The sequence below is a fragment of the Saccoglossus kowalevskii genome, chromosome 8, assembly GCF_978046115.1.
Source record: "Saccoglossus kowalevskii chromosome 8, keSacKowa6.1, whole genome shotgun sequence".
NCBI lineage: Eukaryota > Metazoa > Hemichordata > Enteropneusta > Harrimaniidae > Saccoglossus > Saccoglossus kowalevskii.
The window spans coordinates 33,404,762-33,425,094 of NC_140648.1; the positions used below are offsets into that span (position 1 = coordinate 33,404,762).

General features: G+C 33.4%; 1 protein-coding gene across 2 annotated transcripts in view; it reads left to right on the forward strand.

Moving 5' to 3' along the window:
- Positions 1 to 426: 426 nt before the first annotated feature.
- The window catches only part of LOC100377830 (rhomboid-related protein 2-like), a 63,092-nt gene continuing 43,185 nt past the window's right edge, over positions 427 to 20,333 (forward strand). For both annotated transcript variants that reach the window (XM_085502506.1, XM_085502507.1), the window contains exons 1-3: positions 427 to 739; positions 6,360 to 6,413; positions 9,588 to 9,796. In XM_085502506.1, coding sequence (XP_085358632.1) covers positions 9,668 to 9,796 — 129 coding nt within the window. In that variant the 5' untranslated portion in view covers positions 427 to 739; positions 6,360 to 6,413; positions 9,588 to 9,667. The remainder of the gene's footprint in view (positions 740 to 6,359; positions 6,414 to 9,587; positions 9,797 to 20,333) is intronic.

Consider the following 20,333-nt stretch of genomic DNA (forward strand, 5'->3'; position numbering starts at 1 on the left):
TATTAGTTGTACAAATGTACGCAACGATATTGATATATTCGACAGCCATATATCGAAGTCGTCAAATCGGACGTAGTACTAGAACTTAACTTCGACCTGAATTGCTACAATCAAAACATCCGGTTCAGGAAATCCCTTCTCATAACCTTGGGTATTTAATGCGCATGCGCCATTTGATAAGCAGGCAGACAGTCAGACCTGCTAAGTTGTTGATAGCAATACTTACTTAGTTGAAGAACGCGAAGTGCCCTGGGCTTAGAGAAAACGTAGTTGAGGCATACATTCAATTGTTTTAACCGCAAACTATTTACACTAGTCACAATATAGCGGCTCTAAACAATTGTTGAAGCACAGCCCCGTGATTGAGGGACTGTGCTGTAAGCAATAAAAAAGGCACGCTAGGAGTGTAATTGAAAGTTAGGGGGTCTGAATTAAAGAAAGTAAAAAGTCGTGTGTATTGGAACTATCAAAGTTTGTTGGTATTAGTTTTCAGCTCGACATATCTAAAGATTTGTTATTATTGAACCACGTTTTGTGCAACAGTTTGCCTTCATTTGATCGTTTAGCACTGGAATATTATGTTATAGTGGAATTCGTGCACACATACAGCTGAGTAAGGGTTATGAAGGATGAATGGTCAGTGATGTTTCTATCAAGTAACGGTGGCACGAGTGATAACACACCTCGTTCGCGGACCTCCCAGATACCACCCCCTGTCATAGCATTACATATGTAAACGGTAAGCATAGTCTCGCGTATAGCAGTATGTTCGTAGACAAGAAACTGATTCTTAAAAAAATGTAGCGCTGACACTTAGGGTTGAGGCGGGGAGGGAGGTCAATGGTACCCGGCATTGGGTTAGGTGGGGTGTGGATTTATACTGCCTATGCATTTTGTTTTTCAACTGTCAATTCTGAGAATATTTGCACAGAATTTCCGATGCATTTTTTTTATTTTTCATGAAAGTATTAATTTATTATTTTCTTATATCTCCTCCCCATTATTTAAAGGTTCATTTTTCTTTCATCAAATATAAAAAGGTGGGTTTAAACTAAATTTGTTTGTCTGAATGTCGTCTTGAAATTTCTGTCAATTATGTAAATAAGACCCATGTTTGATTGGCATAAACAGATTGGTTATGTTAAGGTAGCGAGAAGGAAAAAACGAAAAAAAAAAAATTCAAAAAATTTCAGAATATTAAACATTATATATACTTCCTAAATCGTAGGTCAAAATTTGCGCTACGTGATGCTTTTGGTGCATAATTGTGGTTTATATTCATCAACCCAGCAATAGGTAAACATGTCCTTCGTATAATTACATACCAGACTGAGGTACAGACTGAAAACAGAGGATTTAATTTGCATACTGGCATGTTGATATTCCAGCTTTATATTCTGTGTAATCTGACTGTTATGTGATCACATTTCAGGTACAAACAAACATTGTGGCTATAGTATTTAAATTTCAAGCTTTTCTCAGTGTCTTTTTTTTTTTTAATAAGAGTTTCTTCTTTACTGGGTTGATGTGGTTCATGACTGAAACGCTTTTCCTGGCATATCAGTGTTTGTACATTCGCCACAGACTATAGACAGTTTTGCAGTGAGGTCTCACTGGCAGTATTTGCCTACCAATTGGCCTGTGTACATGGTCGGTCTGAACGTTGACATAAAATGTTGAATCTCTGTTCATCATAGCCAGCGCTAGGTTCAATTTGTTTGTCAGGATGAGGCAACTATTTTGTGCTTAAACATGGTTTGTATTTCCATGGTTAAGAAATATCAGATATTGGTACACTCTCCATAGACAGAGAGTAAGGCATATATATGCCCTGTGTATAGACAACTGATTGTACTGTTTAAGCTGTTTAATATATTTAATCAATTAGTTGTGCGATGATACGCCATCTTGATGAAGTTAGCATCCATTTTCGGTGAAAGTTTCTAGGAGATAGTCCACCAATTGTTCACATTATAAGAGTCCTCGTAGATTAGATACCTGTATACATGTATGCATAAAGTGTGATCGAAATGGTATACATTTGGTTATTAATTATCTGTTTATTCACAGCCAAATACACAGAAACTTTCAAAGCGTTTTTATGGAAACTAATTTTTGACTATCGCGACTTTTGAAAATGTCTTCTTTAATCACTTCCTTTTACACTAACGATTACACCATCTATTCATTGCGAAGTGGGCCAAAAAATGTTGTCTCATAGACATTCCAGCAAGCCACTGATTTTGAGTTCTGGCCATAAGTTCAACGAACTATGAGGTACATAAAAATGTCGAGACCCAGTTTCAAAGTACACATCTTATAACGCAACAATGAAAAAATCAAACTTGTAGAAATAACAAACAATGAGAAACGACCAATCCCGTGTAAAAACCCAAATTTTGGGAGATTCATGGGAATGTCCGTAACTTAATCGCCTAAGCAAATATTAACACAAAAAACACACAATTGTATTCTGCTATATCTCAGCTTTCTGAAAACATATACATTGCCATAGCTGCATGCCTAATGACAGGCAGGGAATGTCCTATTCACAATAAAACTGTTATTCCCCTGTAAATACATGTATATATCACCTTTCTGACATCCAGAAAAGAAAAATGCAAAATAATAAAAGTCAGCATTGTCTCAAGTACATGTTTCTTATACATATCTATTACACACATGTCTCAGATATAAGAAAGAAAGAAATCATGCTTTCAATGACAAAATCAGTAATTTATTAATAAATTCTGAAATTGATACTTAAATTAATCCACATGTTTAATAAATCTGATATTTATTTATCACATGGTGTGATAAAACGAAATATATCCATTTGAAAACTGTTTTGTGATTTATTTCTAGTAATTCTCAAGATCAAATGCATTTCCACTACCTGTCGACTACAACCGATGAAAAAAGTGGTAGAAAACTGTCAAAAAAACTGTATATTGGGCTATTTGTTGAGACACTCCTGAACAGTGTAACAAGATTACCACTATACATGTGCAAATTGTTGGCACATTTTAAAGACACTCTGAAATACATGGTACAGCAATACATGTCTTAGCAACATAGAACATTCTGTGACATAGCTCCGCCCCCAAGATGAGGAACATACTCACAACCTTTTCATGCAATGGTATTACTATAACGATATCACAAATTTCACGAGAGACAGGAGCGGTATAGACATTCCAACGGAAAGCAATTTCCGTGCATTGCCAAGATGTGGTTAAGAAGAATTAGAAATATCTATATAATTTTACAGTTTTCCACCGTCAGTTTTAACTTGGTTGCCAATATGAGAAAAAAAACTTTGAGGGCTGGAAGACATTAGATATAAACAACAAGGTTGTGTCCCTCGTTTTCAAACTTTATATGTTGTTATAACAAATATAAAGATATTTTTCAAAGTAACTGTTTTTAATGTATGATTTTCTAATGAGTGACTCATCAGTCATAATTCATGTAGGCTTAGAAGGTACACTGCGCTTATGTAAATAACAAAGAGTGTCTATGTTAAAAAAAAGTTGTATTTTACTGATTCATTACACAATAAATTCTTTTTCTGAAAATTAGCCAGTTTACAGCAAAGCTCATTGGAGGAGGAGTACAGCACTAGATATTTTTACTTATTATAATTAATAATAGTAAACCATTGTTTTATTGTGAAAACTATCAACACTGCCATATTTTAGGTGATTACATGGACTGTTGTATGTAGATTTTAACTCTCAGTACTTCAATTATTGAAGTCCATGTGAAGTCATGTGATACTCCCATGGTGCATCTCACTTATCAGAACTTACCGGTACTTTCTAAGACATGGGATCACTCAATTTACCTGTTTACGTCTCTCCCAATTCATATTATTTTCAAGATATTTTTAAGGCATAGCTCCTCTAATCATTTGCGTTTCTGTTGTCAAGAAAGCTAGTATTAGTTTCCAGGCCTCAAGTTGCATGTACACGAACAATAATTTGGAATTTGCTAAGAAAGTCTAATGTTGATGATATTATTATATTTTGTCTTTCACAACAGGAAGTTGTAGATGTGATTTGGATTTGAAATTTGGTTACTGGAATGAAATTACATATAAGCCATTAAAGTGTTAGGTATATATTTAAACATGTTTAATTTTGAAATGTTTAATTTTAAACTCATTTTATGCCAAACTTTATTTAGTTACTCCTTTGGGCAGCTGAAAGAAATATTTTAAAATTTCAATTTTTATTAATAAATTATTATTTCATATCATTCACAACCAGTATTCTACACAATTATAACTGAAATTGGGGAAAATGTGAACAAACTTACAGTGAAATGTTGGCGGGAAAAGGAATAAATTGTACAAACCGCTGCCCTTTTAAAAATGCTGCCTTTTGTGAATACAATAGTCTCGGTCAAAAGAGAAGTTTACAGTCTCATACTTCAAAATAAACATTTACTGTTATACATTCATTGTCAAGGTCACTGCAATTTTATCAGCTGTATTGATTGCACTGTTCCACTTTCAGTTGAAGTGATTCATGAACTATAATAGAAAGCTGGACAGAGAGAACAAAAGTGAAAATCGTGATAGATTAAGTTCCTTTTATCAGAGCAAACAATGAGGAATGTTCATTACGATGTTTGCCACTGTGAAATTTAGCTCTACTTTTCCATCTTAAATTAAGTAGCGTATGTTCAGTTTTAAGAAACAGGTGAGTATTTTGATTGAGATGCATTCTTGAGCAAGGACAGAAGAGGTATTCATTTGGAGTTTAGTGACCCATAGGCAGGCAAGTTTCATTAAAGGGGAACATGTTCTATAAACAAATTACACACTGAGATGACACTGGCTCACTAGTGTGTAATAATCCATTTATAGTTATTTTATATTGAATCCCATTTTTTATGAATCTATTATTTATTTACAACAAAGAATGGATATTAGACTCTAAGGTCATATGACTGCTGTTCAATGATTACAATTATTCATAAAAATTTAAACAACTAGTACTGAAAAGAAAAGTGAAGAGTATGCAAGGAGTGACAAAAATATAGTGACAAAAAAAATCAAATTTTGTTAGTTTTATAATGAATGTACCATAGTGATATTGCTAGTTAGGGCATCTCTAATTTATGTTTCATATATTCAGTATCAGATAATGGACTGGTATTTTCGCAAATTATTAAATATTTTCAGAATTTCTTTGATAACAAAATATTCTCATTTTTTGTGTATTATTCAAAAATTTCAATAATTTAGTAAATTGGTTTTGTCATTACAATTACCGTAAATATTGTTACTGTTATATGCAATTAAAGAAGTTATTAAATATGTGTACACTTATATGTATGGCCAGCAGCATATGTACAGTACCGAGTAGTTTAATATTTAAACAAACTGACAATTACTGAAGACTGTATTCTAATTTTCATTGTCCCGCACAAAGCTATTTATGCATGACCGCAAATGTACAATGACAATGACAAATGTCTACAAATCACAGGGATGGTACAGGCCCCAGTTTATTGAATTAATTGAATTCAATTGTACATTCATATTGTACTGCTTGTATATGGCTAAAGAGCTTTCATTAGGGATTGTAGGATATAGAATTTCTGAACTGGCATTTTACGCGTGAAAATCTTAGCACAGAATGGTTTTAGAAATTGGGAGAAAATATAGGGAGAACAAATGTTTTCATATTATTGATTACATATCCCTTATTAATGCTACCATTATGCAGATTTCCTCAACTTTACTTTTTGGTTTTATTTTATGCTATTGATAATAAAACTCAGATAAAAATATATGTTCACTATTAGTGTCTATGATAAAAAGGTCTCTTCATATCGTAAAATGTAGTAGTAATCATGAGAAATATTTATGAAAAATGATTCGACATATGGAAATTAAATTTTGTCCAAAACAATATTTCAAACTATGTCAAACAAATTTAAAAGTTGATGACTTGTGTCTAGATCAATAATTATGTAAAATTTATGATCAATTGTGATAGATTGTTAACCCTTATTTGTTAGGTTGAATGGCCGCTAACTACCTTATGTTAGCGAAATGCCACTAAGTATTGTATGCATATGATTAATTATTCTGGGGGGTCATTCTACTTAGTAATAGCAAACATAATGAACAATGAACACTGAAATGTGAAATATTTTTCTAAACAGGAAAGAAATTCATTACAACAACAACAAAACATGTTATGACCATTTGATGATCATGCTGCAGAAAACATGGCACGTACTCAGTAACTCGGTTTCTGAATTGAATCGACAGGTAGTGTGTAACTGATATCATTTGCTATTGTATACATTGTAAAAGATCCAATCAAATTTTTGTATTTCAGGACGTGCTGACCAAACTGGTGAACTCACGTCGTTGTACAATTATCACAACAAAGGTGAGTTTTTCTTTTTAGGTGAGATGCTTTCACTTATATGCTGGAAACTTGGAATAGGAAAAAAGTTTGTCTGAAGGGATAATAATGTTACTGTTAATGCCCTATGGACAATGTGTAATGGATTACTTTAGCCTTTGTATGGGTGTGTCTGATTGGTTTGTTGTAGTGTATTTTATGGCCGTCTTGATAGTGACGATACAGGTCAAATATAACCATGTGGGTAGAATGAATCGTTTATTTACTTTCAGTTTTTTGTGATCATACCGCCTGTACTGTGATGGTGTAAATTTTGGGAAGTTATAGATTCAAACAGAATTGAATTCCTAAAATGACCTTCACACCATGCACTGTTTTCCTTAAGGTGGATAAGTAGGTGGTTGTATTGTATTCTTTTACAAACAGTATTCAGGACATTACCTGACTAATAAGTCATTATGGACAAGAATAGACAGTGGATTAGCCTGCAGTCGCCTTCTAAGGAAACCCCCTGACTGTACATATATGTCTTGTATGAGAAAAAAGTAGCATTGCGTCCATGCATGTCAAGCTTCTCTGCCACCTGTAGCATTGCTTATTAATTGATTAGAAACTATATACTGGTGTTAAATTTATAAAGCAAGAAAAAGGAATGAAACATGATATTATTATATATGGTTATATCCCATGAACATTGTGAAGTTTGCATGAAAGCAGTCTGTTGATATTATAGGTCAGCACATAGCAGAGGTCAATGCTATCTCATGATGCATTTTTTGATATATTAATAATGTATTGAGTGACAACATAAAAGATGTTTCTTTTTTTAAGATTGTTAGCATTTTGTCACTTAACTAATGAGCTAGTACTATACACACAGCTATATGGGGTGGGCCAACACACCATCTCATATGGCATGATTTTAACAATGGTTCAAATTCAGTTAAATTCCCATTGCTTTAGTCAAGGCACAATGCAAATGCTTCTGATAGATGAATTTGCATTCAGTACAGATATCAGATGCAACACTTCTTAGTGTTCTCAAGTGGTTGATGCTCTGGAGTTAATGGTATGCCTAAAGGCTGTATAAAGTACAGTGGATCAATTAATTTATCAGTGTATTGACTCTAGAATATGAAATATTGGAAAATGTGAATATGTGCACAAATCAGGATTATGGTTTTTGACTCCCGTGTGCGAAGCACAAAAGGGAGTCTTTGCAGTTACCCTGTCTGTATGTCTGTATGTATGTATGTCACTTTTTTTGTTGCACCGTTATCTCAAGAACCACTAATCAAATTTTGGTGAAACTTGGTAAATAGATACTCTGGGATAATGCGCAGAGTTGATTAGGTTTTGGTAAAAATTTATGAATATTAATTACCTAATTTGCATGATAATTAGCTGATTTTTAGCTGTTTCAAGACTGTTCCACTGATATCTGAAGAACCATTAATTGGATTTTGATGAAATTTGGCACATGGATGCTCTGAACTAGTGCGCAGATTTGATTAGTTTTGGGTAAAAATCTATGAATATTAATCACCTAATTTGCATGATAATTAACTGATTTTAAGCTGTTCCACTGATTTTTGAAGAACCACTCATTGGATTGCAAAGAAACTTGGCACATGGATGCTCTGAACTAATGCGCAGATTTGATTAGTTTTGGGTAAAAATCTGTTAATATTATTAATTACCTAATTTACATAATGATTAATCAATTTTCGGTTTTTCCACTGATATCTCAAGTACTAATCATAACATTTCAATAAAACTTGGTACATAGGTGTCATATGACACTGCACAGACCTGATAGTTTTTAGGGTAATATCAGTACATATTAAGTACCTAATTTGCATAATTAATTAATTTTTAGCTTTTGATATTTCGAGTAGTAATGATCACGTTTCAATGAAACTTGGTACATAGTTACTTGAGGACTGTGCAGAGACCTAATTAGTTTTTGGGTAAAATATTTGTGCATATTAATTACCTTATTAGCATAATTAGTTAATTTTCAGCTTTTCACCTGATATCTCAAGTACTAATCATCACATTTCAATGAGACTTGCGACATTTTTTCTAGGACTATGCAGAGACCTGATTAATTTTGAGATAAATAATTGTGCCTATTAATTACCTAATTTGCATAATTAGTTAATGTTTTGCTGTTCTATGGCTGTTGCACTGATGTCTAAAAACCACTCATTGGATTTCAATGAAACTTTTAAAGAGTACCCATCACATTTCAATGAACCTCAGACCATGCACCATATTAGTTTTTGGTAAATATTTATGCTTCTTAATCACCTAATTAACATAATTAATTAATACTGATATCTCAAGTATTGATCATCGCATTTGAATAAAACTTGGTACATAAATGCTCTAGGACAATAGACAGCCTGATTAATTTTAGGTTAAAATCTGTTCATATTAATTCTCTAATTAGCATAATAATTAATAATTATTATATAAATATAATTATTTTTTTGGTTCTAATCACATTTCAATGAAACTTGGTACATTGTGCAGACCTTTAGTTTTACAATTAAATCTGTTCATATTAGTTACCTTATTTGCATAATTAGTTTTCAGCTATTCCATCAATATCTCAAGTATAAGTAATTTTGAATTAATTTTTAATGCGTCTCCAAAACTCTCAGCACACGGGAGTTCTTTCTAAGCTTTCTTTGATCACCATTGATCTGAATCCAGTGAAGTGCTTAACATTTAGTCTTAATGAAATTTGCTGAAATAACAGAGTTCCAATATTCCATACTTAAATTAAGTATTAAATACTTCTAATCGTACCTCATTGAGTTTCAGCATCCTGTAATTTTGTGGTATTGCTCAAGGTATTAGCTTACTACCTTATTAGGAAATGTTAAGTCCTAAAATGGAATGAAATATCTCCAAGTTGACATGTTTCTATAAAACTAAGTTTATAGCTCAGTTGCAGGCTGAGGAAGATGTATAACAATAAACTTATTATTATGAATATATCGCGAAAGATGCACACAGGCTATACATGGGCGCATCAACCTCTGTTACATATAGTATATGTCAATTCCAATACAACTTGTTTTAACGATTTCAGGCATACTTTGCATTATTCTTGTAACAACTTGTTACCAACCTATATATATATATATATATATATATATAATATCTGTGTCTGTTTTTCCATTGCAGTGGATGTAAGTCTTGTAGATATTGGTATCTCATAGTGTCAGCGCTCTTAGTATAACCTCTTGACGGTAAAGAATGTTACAATGTTGTCAATGCACACTACTGTAATTGACAGTGTGGATACGAGTAACAGCATTGAAGACGATGAAATCAGTACGCAGAATGATATTGACGGCTTGCCTTTATTGGACCTCCCTCAAACTCTGGAAGATGTAAGTATGTATGTGAATGGTAGCCATGCTGGTAGCGAGCGGCAGCCATGCTGGCAGCAAACGATAGCCATGCTGGCAGCGAACGGTATCCATGCTGGCAGCAAACGGTAGCCATGCTGGCAGCGAACGGTAGCCATGCTGGCAGCGAACGGTAGCCATGCTGGCAGCAAACGATAGCCATGCTGGCAATAAAAGGTGGTCATGCTGGCAGCAAACGGCTTAACCAACTTGTCTTATCCACTGTACAAATATGTAATAATGTGAAATTTGCAACTATAAGATTTAAGTATTCCAATTTAGGCATCGCTCTAAATTCAGCATCAGGTGAGAGTGAAAGACTTACATGTGATTGTAATATAGTTATCTCAAACAGTCTTAAAATCCCACCCCTCGCGCCAAATAATTGCTGGTATTTCCATGTGATAACAAAAAATATGAATTGGTTTTAATTTTTTTGGCAATGAAAAGTTTGAAATAAAAACAAAAGAATCAGAAATTCATTGCCTAGTAGAAAACAATCAACAGTAGTGTCACCCATGGTGTTTCTCAGGTGAATATTAAAGTTACTTGATTTTGAGGTGTTACTAACATTAATTAATGATCACACGCATACACTCAATGCAAAATAATAACTGCCATATTTTTGTCATGCACTAGTTGATCTGAAACTGAAGGAAATTATCAATTTTTAGACTTTAAACTGAGCATTGAAAGCATCTGACACTTTTCACTATGATGACAGGTTATCAAAACAAAATTTACCCAATCATGTTAGAGTTTAAAAAAAAGATAGAATGTAATACATTCACCTAGGTGAGTTTTTAATCTCCATTGAAGTCTGAAATGGGGATGTGTGTTTTAATTACTAATGTCTTGTCTTTGTCCCAAATTTAAATGAAATCAGTGTGACTGCATGAGAAATGGAATGAAGTCGCGAAAATCCATCCATAACTCACTCTAAAAAAGGCACACCTGAGAAACCGATGATGATTATTTGAAACATCTGTGCATATGATGTGAATACCACTAAGTTTTTTCTGTGTAGCTACAAATTAGTCATCAAGGTACATCAGAGAAATAGTCAAAGGTTTTTGAGAGTAGAAGAAACATGGCCACCATTCGACCATTTTGAATCAAATCACAAAACCAATTGATGGACATCAGTAAACCACCATGTCTGATGTAGCCTATTGATATCTTTAAATTTGGGAATTTACATTTTTTTGACAAACATTCCTGTCAGACACTTAAATAACATCAAAACCAAAAAAGTAACTACTGTAGAATACTTTGTTTTCCCTTGGAATTTATTTTCGCTAATTTCGCTGAAGGTTGATTCCGTGAAAATAAAATCCATACAAAACGCTCAAAATGCCTTTTCAGCAAAAATTAATTCCAGCGAAAATAATGTATTCCACAGTAAATAGAACATGCAGGCCACTATCTCTTATCTTTTTACCAAATTAAAACAAAATCAGTAATTGACTATCTGAGAAAGGGGTTGAATACTTGAAACAAAATTAAATTTCATATTAATTAAATTGTGAAATAAAATGCATCAATAAATGCTAACTTTAAGTCTGTCTTGGCACGTCTGAGAAACTATGTTGGAATAACGAACAGGTGTTTTCTCTTCTGATATCTGAAAGTACTGTACAAGTGGTCTTAGCTAGCAAGTATCTTATGAATGAAATTTATTTTTTCAGTTACATTAAACAAACAACATATCCATGTATTTCATTTTATGTCATGTCTATTCCTGGTACTGAGTATTCAGTAACAACAGGGACATTTCTCAGACAAATTCAGGTGAATACTGCTCAGTTAAGAGCAATGACTAACTGGAAATTCAAGTTTTAAAAAATACAGTGTATGAGAGTAAAAGACTTATCAACCCTTGATCACATAAGCTTTGGAGTTTTTTCCTGAGAATGAAAATAAGGGAGAGTAATTCAAAGACAATAAAGAAGAGAGAAACAGGCATCTACCAGCAAACTTTAGAGGAGAGGAAACATATGACCATGCAATGTCCTTTCGAGACAAGAGGGTTATGTAAAAGTTACATATTTTAGCACATTTGTGTGTTAGGTTTGTTCTCATGGTTTTTTTTAAATGTTTTTGTGCTCGGTGACAGTTCTGGACATTGAATGTCACTGTTGTCTCTCCTGTTGTTCTTTTTTGGTATGTGTAAGTTGCAAGTGCTGACATATAGTGCATTTTGCCACAGAATCCATATTCTTGTTTGGGCCTACATGACAGGGCTGTGTGGCCATCAAATGGCAATTTAATGCGTTATCCTGTCGCCAACCAGGCCCCGTCGAACACAAGCACCTGCGGACCTTAACCAAGGTTCCCCCAAAGTTGCATTCGTTAGTGAATGAAACTCGGCCAGTGGAATTGGCCTTCCCATTGAGTCTGTGACACACTCACCCAGGATAGGGTGACTCTTTTTCAGTGTTCAGCCTAAGGTAGGATTTGAACATGGGTCTACCGATCATGAGTCTGATGCAAAACCACTATGCTACTATTGTTCTCATGGTTTGCATTTCACTGCTGTGCATCAACTCATGCTCAATATTTTTTGCTCAATTAATTTTGTCAAAATTACCTCTGTTATGTTGCATTGGAGTAGTTTACTAAATGTTAAGGACATTTTCAACATTAGGTGAATTGTAAACAAACATGACTGTAAACAAAAATATCTAGCAGTCAATGTTTTTCTGAGAGTTTTCAAACCCATTTTTAATAGCATACTTTATTAAGGTAGCGAGAAGGGAAATTTTCACTTTTTTCTTGATTTTTCAAAAATTGATAAAACGGTTACTTTATACCTTGATACATCATCCCAGGTTTACAAAAAAATCGAAATTGCGAAATAACATTGCTTAAATTAGTGTTTTAAAAAGCTAGAAGAAAAGACTACAACTACAATTTCGTGGATATTTGCATAATGTTTATTTTTGGAAGGGTTTAAATGATAACATATCATCTGTATACTCTGTTGTTGACGATTCTGATATAACGGGTGATAAGCTTCCCGTCGCAAACAATGCGTGTTTATCTAACGTCCATTGTCAGTCGAGACTTCGTCAGAGAAACATGGTCATACAGTCCGGGCATACAGTACTCATTTCGCCCAACCTTCCGCTTTTACATCGACCGTTTATCGCTTAATTTCCGACCATGCTGTCTTGTCCGCCCAGAAACCGACCGCATTATCATCACGTTTTTTTTTCACTCGCTCGTTCCTTGAAACACCGACCGCTCGCCCAAACACTGACCACATGAGTGGTTGAAATGGTGGTTTTGATAGTAAAGTGTGAACATACAACTAGTATTAACTATTATTAAATTCTGTACGACACTTCAAATCTAATAGTTGTATGACACTTGTATCGTGAAAGCAACTGAACTGTGACCTCTTGTTACGTATTTTGGGTGCTTGTTCTAGATATAGTATTTTTTATTATTTTAATGAGACAGTTACGTGAAAAAAGCATAGGTAACTCATTTTGACAGAGCAGAGAAACGAGGAAATGTTAATGATTAATTCCAAAAATAACGATACCAAATCCACGTCGGCCGGTCTAGTAAAATTTGACATTCAATTTTCAAAAATAAGTCACGATCATTGAATGAGTTCAGTCTATACAGTTTACGTACCGTAAAAGTGTTCCCACAAAACATATTTTCGACTAAAAACGACCACATGCCCTGAAAAAATTTAACAGAGCTTGACATGTATGAATAATTTATTGGGCTTAAAAAAACGTGTCAAATTTAGTTATAGCCATAAATATTTGGTGGCCAGTCGATGAATTCGAAACTCTGGATTCACACGGAAGTCCTTCAGGGCTGAAAATCATCGACCCTACTCTGGTTTACTATATTTCCCAACTTGCAGAGAAAACTGATTCGCCGTGGACTCTAATGTATCTAAGCCTAGTATTTTCTTTTTGAATTGAGGTCAAAATCTATCCGTTTGTCAAAATATACTGATGTTTTTCTGCGAATAATTTTGAACCTGTCACAGCACAAAAACACTGTGAATCGACGCCGGAAATTGGGTGGTACGACGACCCTTCAATTAGCGTCAAATTTGCTTTGTTAAAACATCAATGATTAGCTGAAAGTCACATGTTCGGAGCACGACCTGAGTCACAGAACCATATTTGTCCGTAATATCAACAGGACCTCGCAAAAGAACCACAACCACATTTTCAATCTTTTTTAGAGCGGAAGTTGCGAACAAATGTCAAAAATTAAATATATATTATAATAATAATACTTGTTTAATTATTTTGGGTTTCAGCCCACAAATTACGGACATGATCCCCATGAATTACGGTCAATGTTTGTCCTGTCTCGGGGGATTGTGTTGAACGACACCCTTCCTAAACTCAGTATGGAGAAACCAACTGGGATTGACATTCCAAACAAATTATTGGGACACAGTCGACAGACATTCCAAACAATCGAAATTATCAACGAAAAACAAGATTTTTCTAGATATTTACAGACATACTGTCATGAAAAACATATGTAAAATTAACAAATACACAAAGAGGTGTAATATTAGGTTGTATTTTAGGCTTAAAATATTTCCTTTCACTCAGCCCATGCATGGAACTGCCATTTAGCTTCATGGTTTTTCAGCTTGTCTTTGCCTCGGGGAAAAACAACAATAATTATACAAAACACATTGCGAAGACTCAACAATCAGGAAAGAAAACCCATACAACCATGTCGTACTTGTGTTGATATACATTTTGTATTTCACGTCAGAATATTGTTTAAAATAAAATATTCTGTCCAAGCCAAATCGAGGTCAAAGGGTCAGATAGCGTGCATATAATTATAGATAGTTAAAACAAAAAGTATTCGAACTTTTGTCAGCTGTTCAACATTCATTAAAACCAGAAAGACAATTATAAGACAATGTGAACTTCGGAAATGTTTCTATTAATCTGAATTTTAAATGCGCGTGAGGGTTTGCGCGGTCGAAAATAAAGCGGAAATTGTCCGGTCAAATTCAACAAGCGGTCGCAAAAGTGAGAGAAAAAGGTGATTGGAAAGCGGAAGCGGGCGGGAGGTTGTATGAAATAAGTGCTGTTTGCGCAACTTTCTTTTAAATCGTTTTATTTTCCAAGTCAATATTCTATTTTACTAATACCATTTTTTCTAACTCAATGGCGAAGAAAAGAAAACGTTGACAGACGAGGCAAAGAAAAAACTGCCACTCAGTGTCGCAATCTGTAACAGCATTTTTTTTTTTCAAACATCGGTCATTTTGTTTCACCATGAAAACCGTTTTATTAGATCACTTATCAGAGACACTTGAAGGATTAGCTTGTTTTTAAACTGTCAGCTTGTACTGTGGGACAGTAATGTTTGTCAGAGGATTATCGCTCGTTCGTTTGCATAACAATGGAAACCCGAATGTTCTTGGAGTACGGACTCAAATGCCAGCAGTTTTCTTCATTGTTCAAGCTCGAATATATTCATTATCAGACACACTTTATGAGTTCTATGATAATAGAGGTTAATATGTTTGGCCATTTTTAGTGTATATTTATAATGATGCAGCAAATCTACAGTGTTTTATTAACCAAAACTGTTTTTCGCATTTTTCTCAACTTGACTGAGTACGACTCATTGGGACCGCCGCCAAATCAAGTGCGTTCGGACTAGGACATTCAAACTCGCAATTATCGTTCAAAAGATAATGATGGTGTGAAATATGTCTGGGTTTTAAAAGAAAATGCTTTGTCACAGAATAATAGTCTGTTAAAGGTGCCAAGTATGAAATAATAGAAATCGGAATAATAAGTCTTTTGTTTACCGGGGACACATTTCAATGGACTTGATTACGAACAATGCATGACGTAAATTTCACTAGGAAATTCCGCATCGTGCTCTCGCAATCGCGGACTTAGTCATTTTTACAAGGTTCGCCATTTTTGATGTCGCGTGATAATTATGTAAACAATGACTGTCCAGTTTGTGCAAACTTGTACCTCTATACTTAGTCTTTTGAAATATATAAGCTAAATTACTGTTCTGAACGAGACTTCAGACAGAGAATGTTTTATTCGAAAACGTCACAAAACCCTTCTCGCTACCTTAAGTTTGTCGAAAGTACCCTTACTTTTTTACTTGAGGGTATTCTCGTTTTAATTGGATGACAACCCAACCAAAGATCTGATATCATATTCTATTTGTACTACGGTACCTATTATTGTACATCAAAAATTGAAAAGGTTACGGATGTGTTGAATGCCTTTCTTATTAGGAAGGCATGTTCTGTTGCCATTTCAGTCTGTTACATTTCTATATCTCTATTTAAATCATTAATACAACCATAAAGAAGTAATGAAATTTAAAATAAAATAACTGATTTTTACTCCATATTCAATTGATATTTAAATATGGAACAATTGTGCTGTGTTTCCATGGTAGCGTATGTTTCAAAATTCAAGAAAGTTTCACTAATTTTCATCGTCAATGTTTCATACACTAATGCATTAAAACAGTACGTGGTCACATCGACCTCCGCCCTCATTTGTCGATCTGTTATTGGACCTTGGAAAATTATATAATAATGATGATAATAATAATTACTATATTGAAATTATATCCATTTGCTTAGAATTTATTACAAGTCATCATGCACATTCGAAAAAACAATTATTTTTTCACATCGATGTAGGATTGCAAGAAAAAAAGGGTTGCAGCAGCACATAAATATGTGTCACTGACGAGGGTTTGCATTCATTTCATTCATTGATACAGCATCTGACCATATATAGCTCACTTCCCTCCATCATCATGTCATACTTAAATTCACCACTGAGGGGGTGATTTTGGTTTGTGTCAAACGTTCAGGCTGCAAATCTCGGCACATGCTGAATTTCGGTCCCGAGCAACTATCAAAATCAAGTTTTTTTTCGTCAGGTGCTGATTCTGTCCTAACCATTCACACACACGTTTCTGTACGAGCCAACTTGGTCCCGAATTTCTAACATGAACGCCACTTTCCAGCATATTTTACAATATCCTTGTATTATTCTTGTTTTGAGTACCTGAATAATTAGATTTCAAGTAATAGTATTTGACGACTGATATTCAACTTTCTAACACACTGATTTCATGCGCGACAAAATTATGCAAATTTTGCAAATCAGTGAAAATGGCAAAATTTTGTAACAGTGAAAATTTCTCTGGAATCTTTCTCCACAGTGTCTGTAACTTTAGCAAAATGTTGTTATGACTGCCATTAAAATTAACCATTAAGTAATTGCCATTAATTAATTATTGAAAATTACCTGATTACTCAAAAAAGTAGTTGCACTATAGTATCATCATTCGCAGACACAGATTAAAAAAAAATGCAGCAATGATAACATTACATGGAAAACTGAACCGACTCACACTACCCCATCTAGTGTTCAGTTTGGTGTCTGCAAAATTTTTTGTCTTTTTGAGAATAGATGTTTTCTTAAAATATAAGGTTTATAGGGGACCCTATAATTATTATCACTGGTCTAGCTGTATTAGCATGGCTGCTGAAAGTCTCCATGAATAGCTAAAATGAATGGAAAGAAACAGTGTCAGCAAGCAATGGCACATGTGTTTGTTTTTAATAATTTAAACCTAGTTTATTAGGTGTTCTACTCACAATAGAATTTTGAAATTTTCACTCAAGAACAAAGACGTTTTCTGCTATATAAAAAGTAAAAAAAGTGAAATTCCACCTTTAAATGCATTTTTCCCCGCATCGCTGTCAAACAGCTGTCAAACCTCAAGTTCACTTTATTACATAACTCCAAATTAGATTTGTATGACTATGAATATATTAAATACATTGTACATGTAGCAATGAATTTATGCCACAGTTATGATAATGAACATAGTGTATTTGCTTAATTATTACAGAGGTATTTCCAAAATCAGAATAAGTAAAATTTATTGAAATTAGTATGCAACATTATTAAGGTAATGTGATTTTTTGATAGGCCGAGAAAAATTTTTTGGCCAAATTTAAGAAAACTTCACAAACTTGTAGCAGATTTTCAATGTGATTTTGTAGAAATTCTAAACTTCACGAAACTGAGTGACATAAACAATTTTAAACATGATTTCTGACACTCATATCTGCAAAAACAGTTCTTATATGCAAGAACAAAAAACAAAATCTCTACCTATCTAATCTGTTATAGAAACCAAAACATTTAAGATGTGCTTCTTATGGAAAAAATATGGTATTCATTGTGGTTTTATAATCAGAATACACAAACCAGAAAAACCTACAATAAATTGTTAATTCTAAAGTTCCCTTTAATAATTTAATGTCTTTGACATTTGAAATCATACACCATGAGGTCACAGAGTTTAATTTATGTGTTCATTAAGATTCATGAAATAAAAAGCATTTTCTTTTTATCTCAATATAGGATCAATTACAATTATAGAACTTTTTTTCTCTCATTTTTAATAAAACATTTCCTGTGTTGTTATTATTAATATAGTAATGGCCATCACTGAAATGTGAACACTGAACACAAAGCAGTTGGAAAAAGATGCCTTCAGTGTTGCATTCTGGGTCTCCAGATGGCGCCTTCTGTTGAAATCCAGTTTTGTCAAGCGAACCACAGGGAATTTAGTAAAGGCCTTAGACAAAATTTCCAATACTTAGCCATCTTGAGTGTCATTTCCAGTAGTGTGCATTGTGCATAACAATCTTCTATGGTTCATATTACCGGTACATTTTATGTGATATTAGCCTTCGTATGGTGACTTTTCCCATGCAATTTCGGTGAAAATTCGTCATCTTTATAAAATTTATGTATTTTATGTTATATTTAATCAAAAAAAATGTTGAAAATCAGAGCTATTGTCGCATAAAAATTTCACACAGGACGAAGAAAGCATAAACTTGCAATTGTTGCCTTGGTTCATGTCCTAGAACTTTAACTTGTTTGCTAACAGTTAACAATTAACCTTGTCAAACATAACAATGTTTTTGACAAACTTATTTTTTGTGATTATTTTCACAATTTTTTCACAACAGTGGATGTGATGTCACACTTTACCCACAATCCTTTGCTAAAGAATTAAGATGGCAGACTACATAAGACTTATGAAGTTGAATATCTAGAGAATAAAAAGAAATGAAAAACTGTAAATTGCATTATTAAACATTTGTTCAGGTCTTTCATCTCGGAGTATTATGTTGATTTCCCGGACTTTCTCTTTAATATTTTGCATTTTAAAATGATTTTGAGCTTAATTGAATAGTTGTGTTCACAAACCGCTCCTTATCATGGGCTAAAAAAATAATGCGTAAATATTTAGTATAGTTAAACAGGTTGATCTGACTAAAGTCGGATTACTCATGGCAAAAAATTACCATTACAAAAAATTGAATTTTAAATTTCATAACTCCAGTTTGATATGTTATTTCCTTCATAGATGCAACATAAGAATTTGTTCTCAAGATAAAAATGGACTGATGATGAGACTCTACTTATTTACCGTTATTTTGCAACTATACCTTCTTGGTTATTTTACTGAGAATTGAAACTTATATTCTTAGTAAATTTGCACGTCCCAAAATTAGTTTGTACTAAATATGTCTTTTTCATGAATAAATGCATCTGGATCTAGTTTATGTCAAACATGTTCGATTAGCTTTAATCTTAGTTCATACTAGACTTTAGACTGAACCACTATTCATATAACTGTTTATAATTTTCAATATTTTTGTTTGTTGTGAATAGTTTGTAAATTTCTCATTCTTGACACTAGATGGCAGTCTATAATTTTTTTGTCAACACATGATTTCAAGTGTTAAATATTATGTACAGTGATGTAATTATTCTGGTGTAACTAAAAATAAAAATAGCATTCTGTCCAGATAAAATGTGTGCTCTGCTGTTGACTTTGTTGAGTGAAGCTTATGACATGAGTGATTGTCTGTCTCGTCAACTTTTTCGACTTCTTCTTGAAAACTACAATTGTTATTGTTTTGATACTTGGTGTATATGTACCTTGGGCAGACCTCTCTCAGATTTGTTCATTTTCTTATGATATCTTCAAATCTCTAATTTTGATGAATATTTTTGGTGAAAAGTTATATTTTCGACTTCTTGTTAGTCAGATTGCTTTGATATTATACATATGGGTACTACAGGTACCGGTAGACTTCTCTCAGAGTTGTTCATTTTCGTGATGATATCTTCAATTCTCTAATTTTGATGAATATTTTTGTTATTCTTGGTAAAAAGTGATATTTTCGACTTCTTGGTGAAAACGCAAATTTGATTGCTTTGATGTTATACATGTAGGTACCTCAGATAGACCTCTTTCAGATTTGTTCATTTTCTAATAATATCTAACAGCAGAGCTATCTCAGCCTAGAGGTTGCTTGTTTTATTGTATGTAATTAATTTCAATTCCTTACTGATTCAGGAAAAAAAGGACCAGATTTTATATCCTTTTGTTGCTCAAAAAATAACTACATTAAGTCTTTTTGACA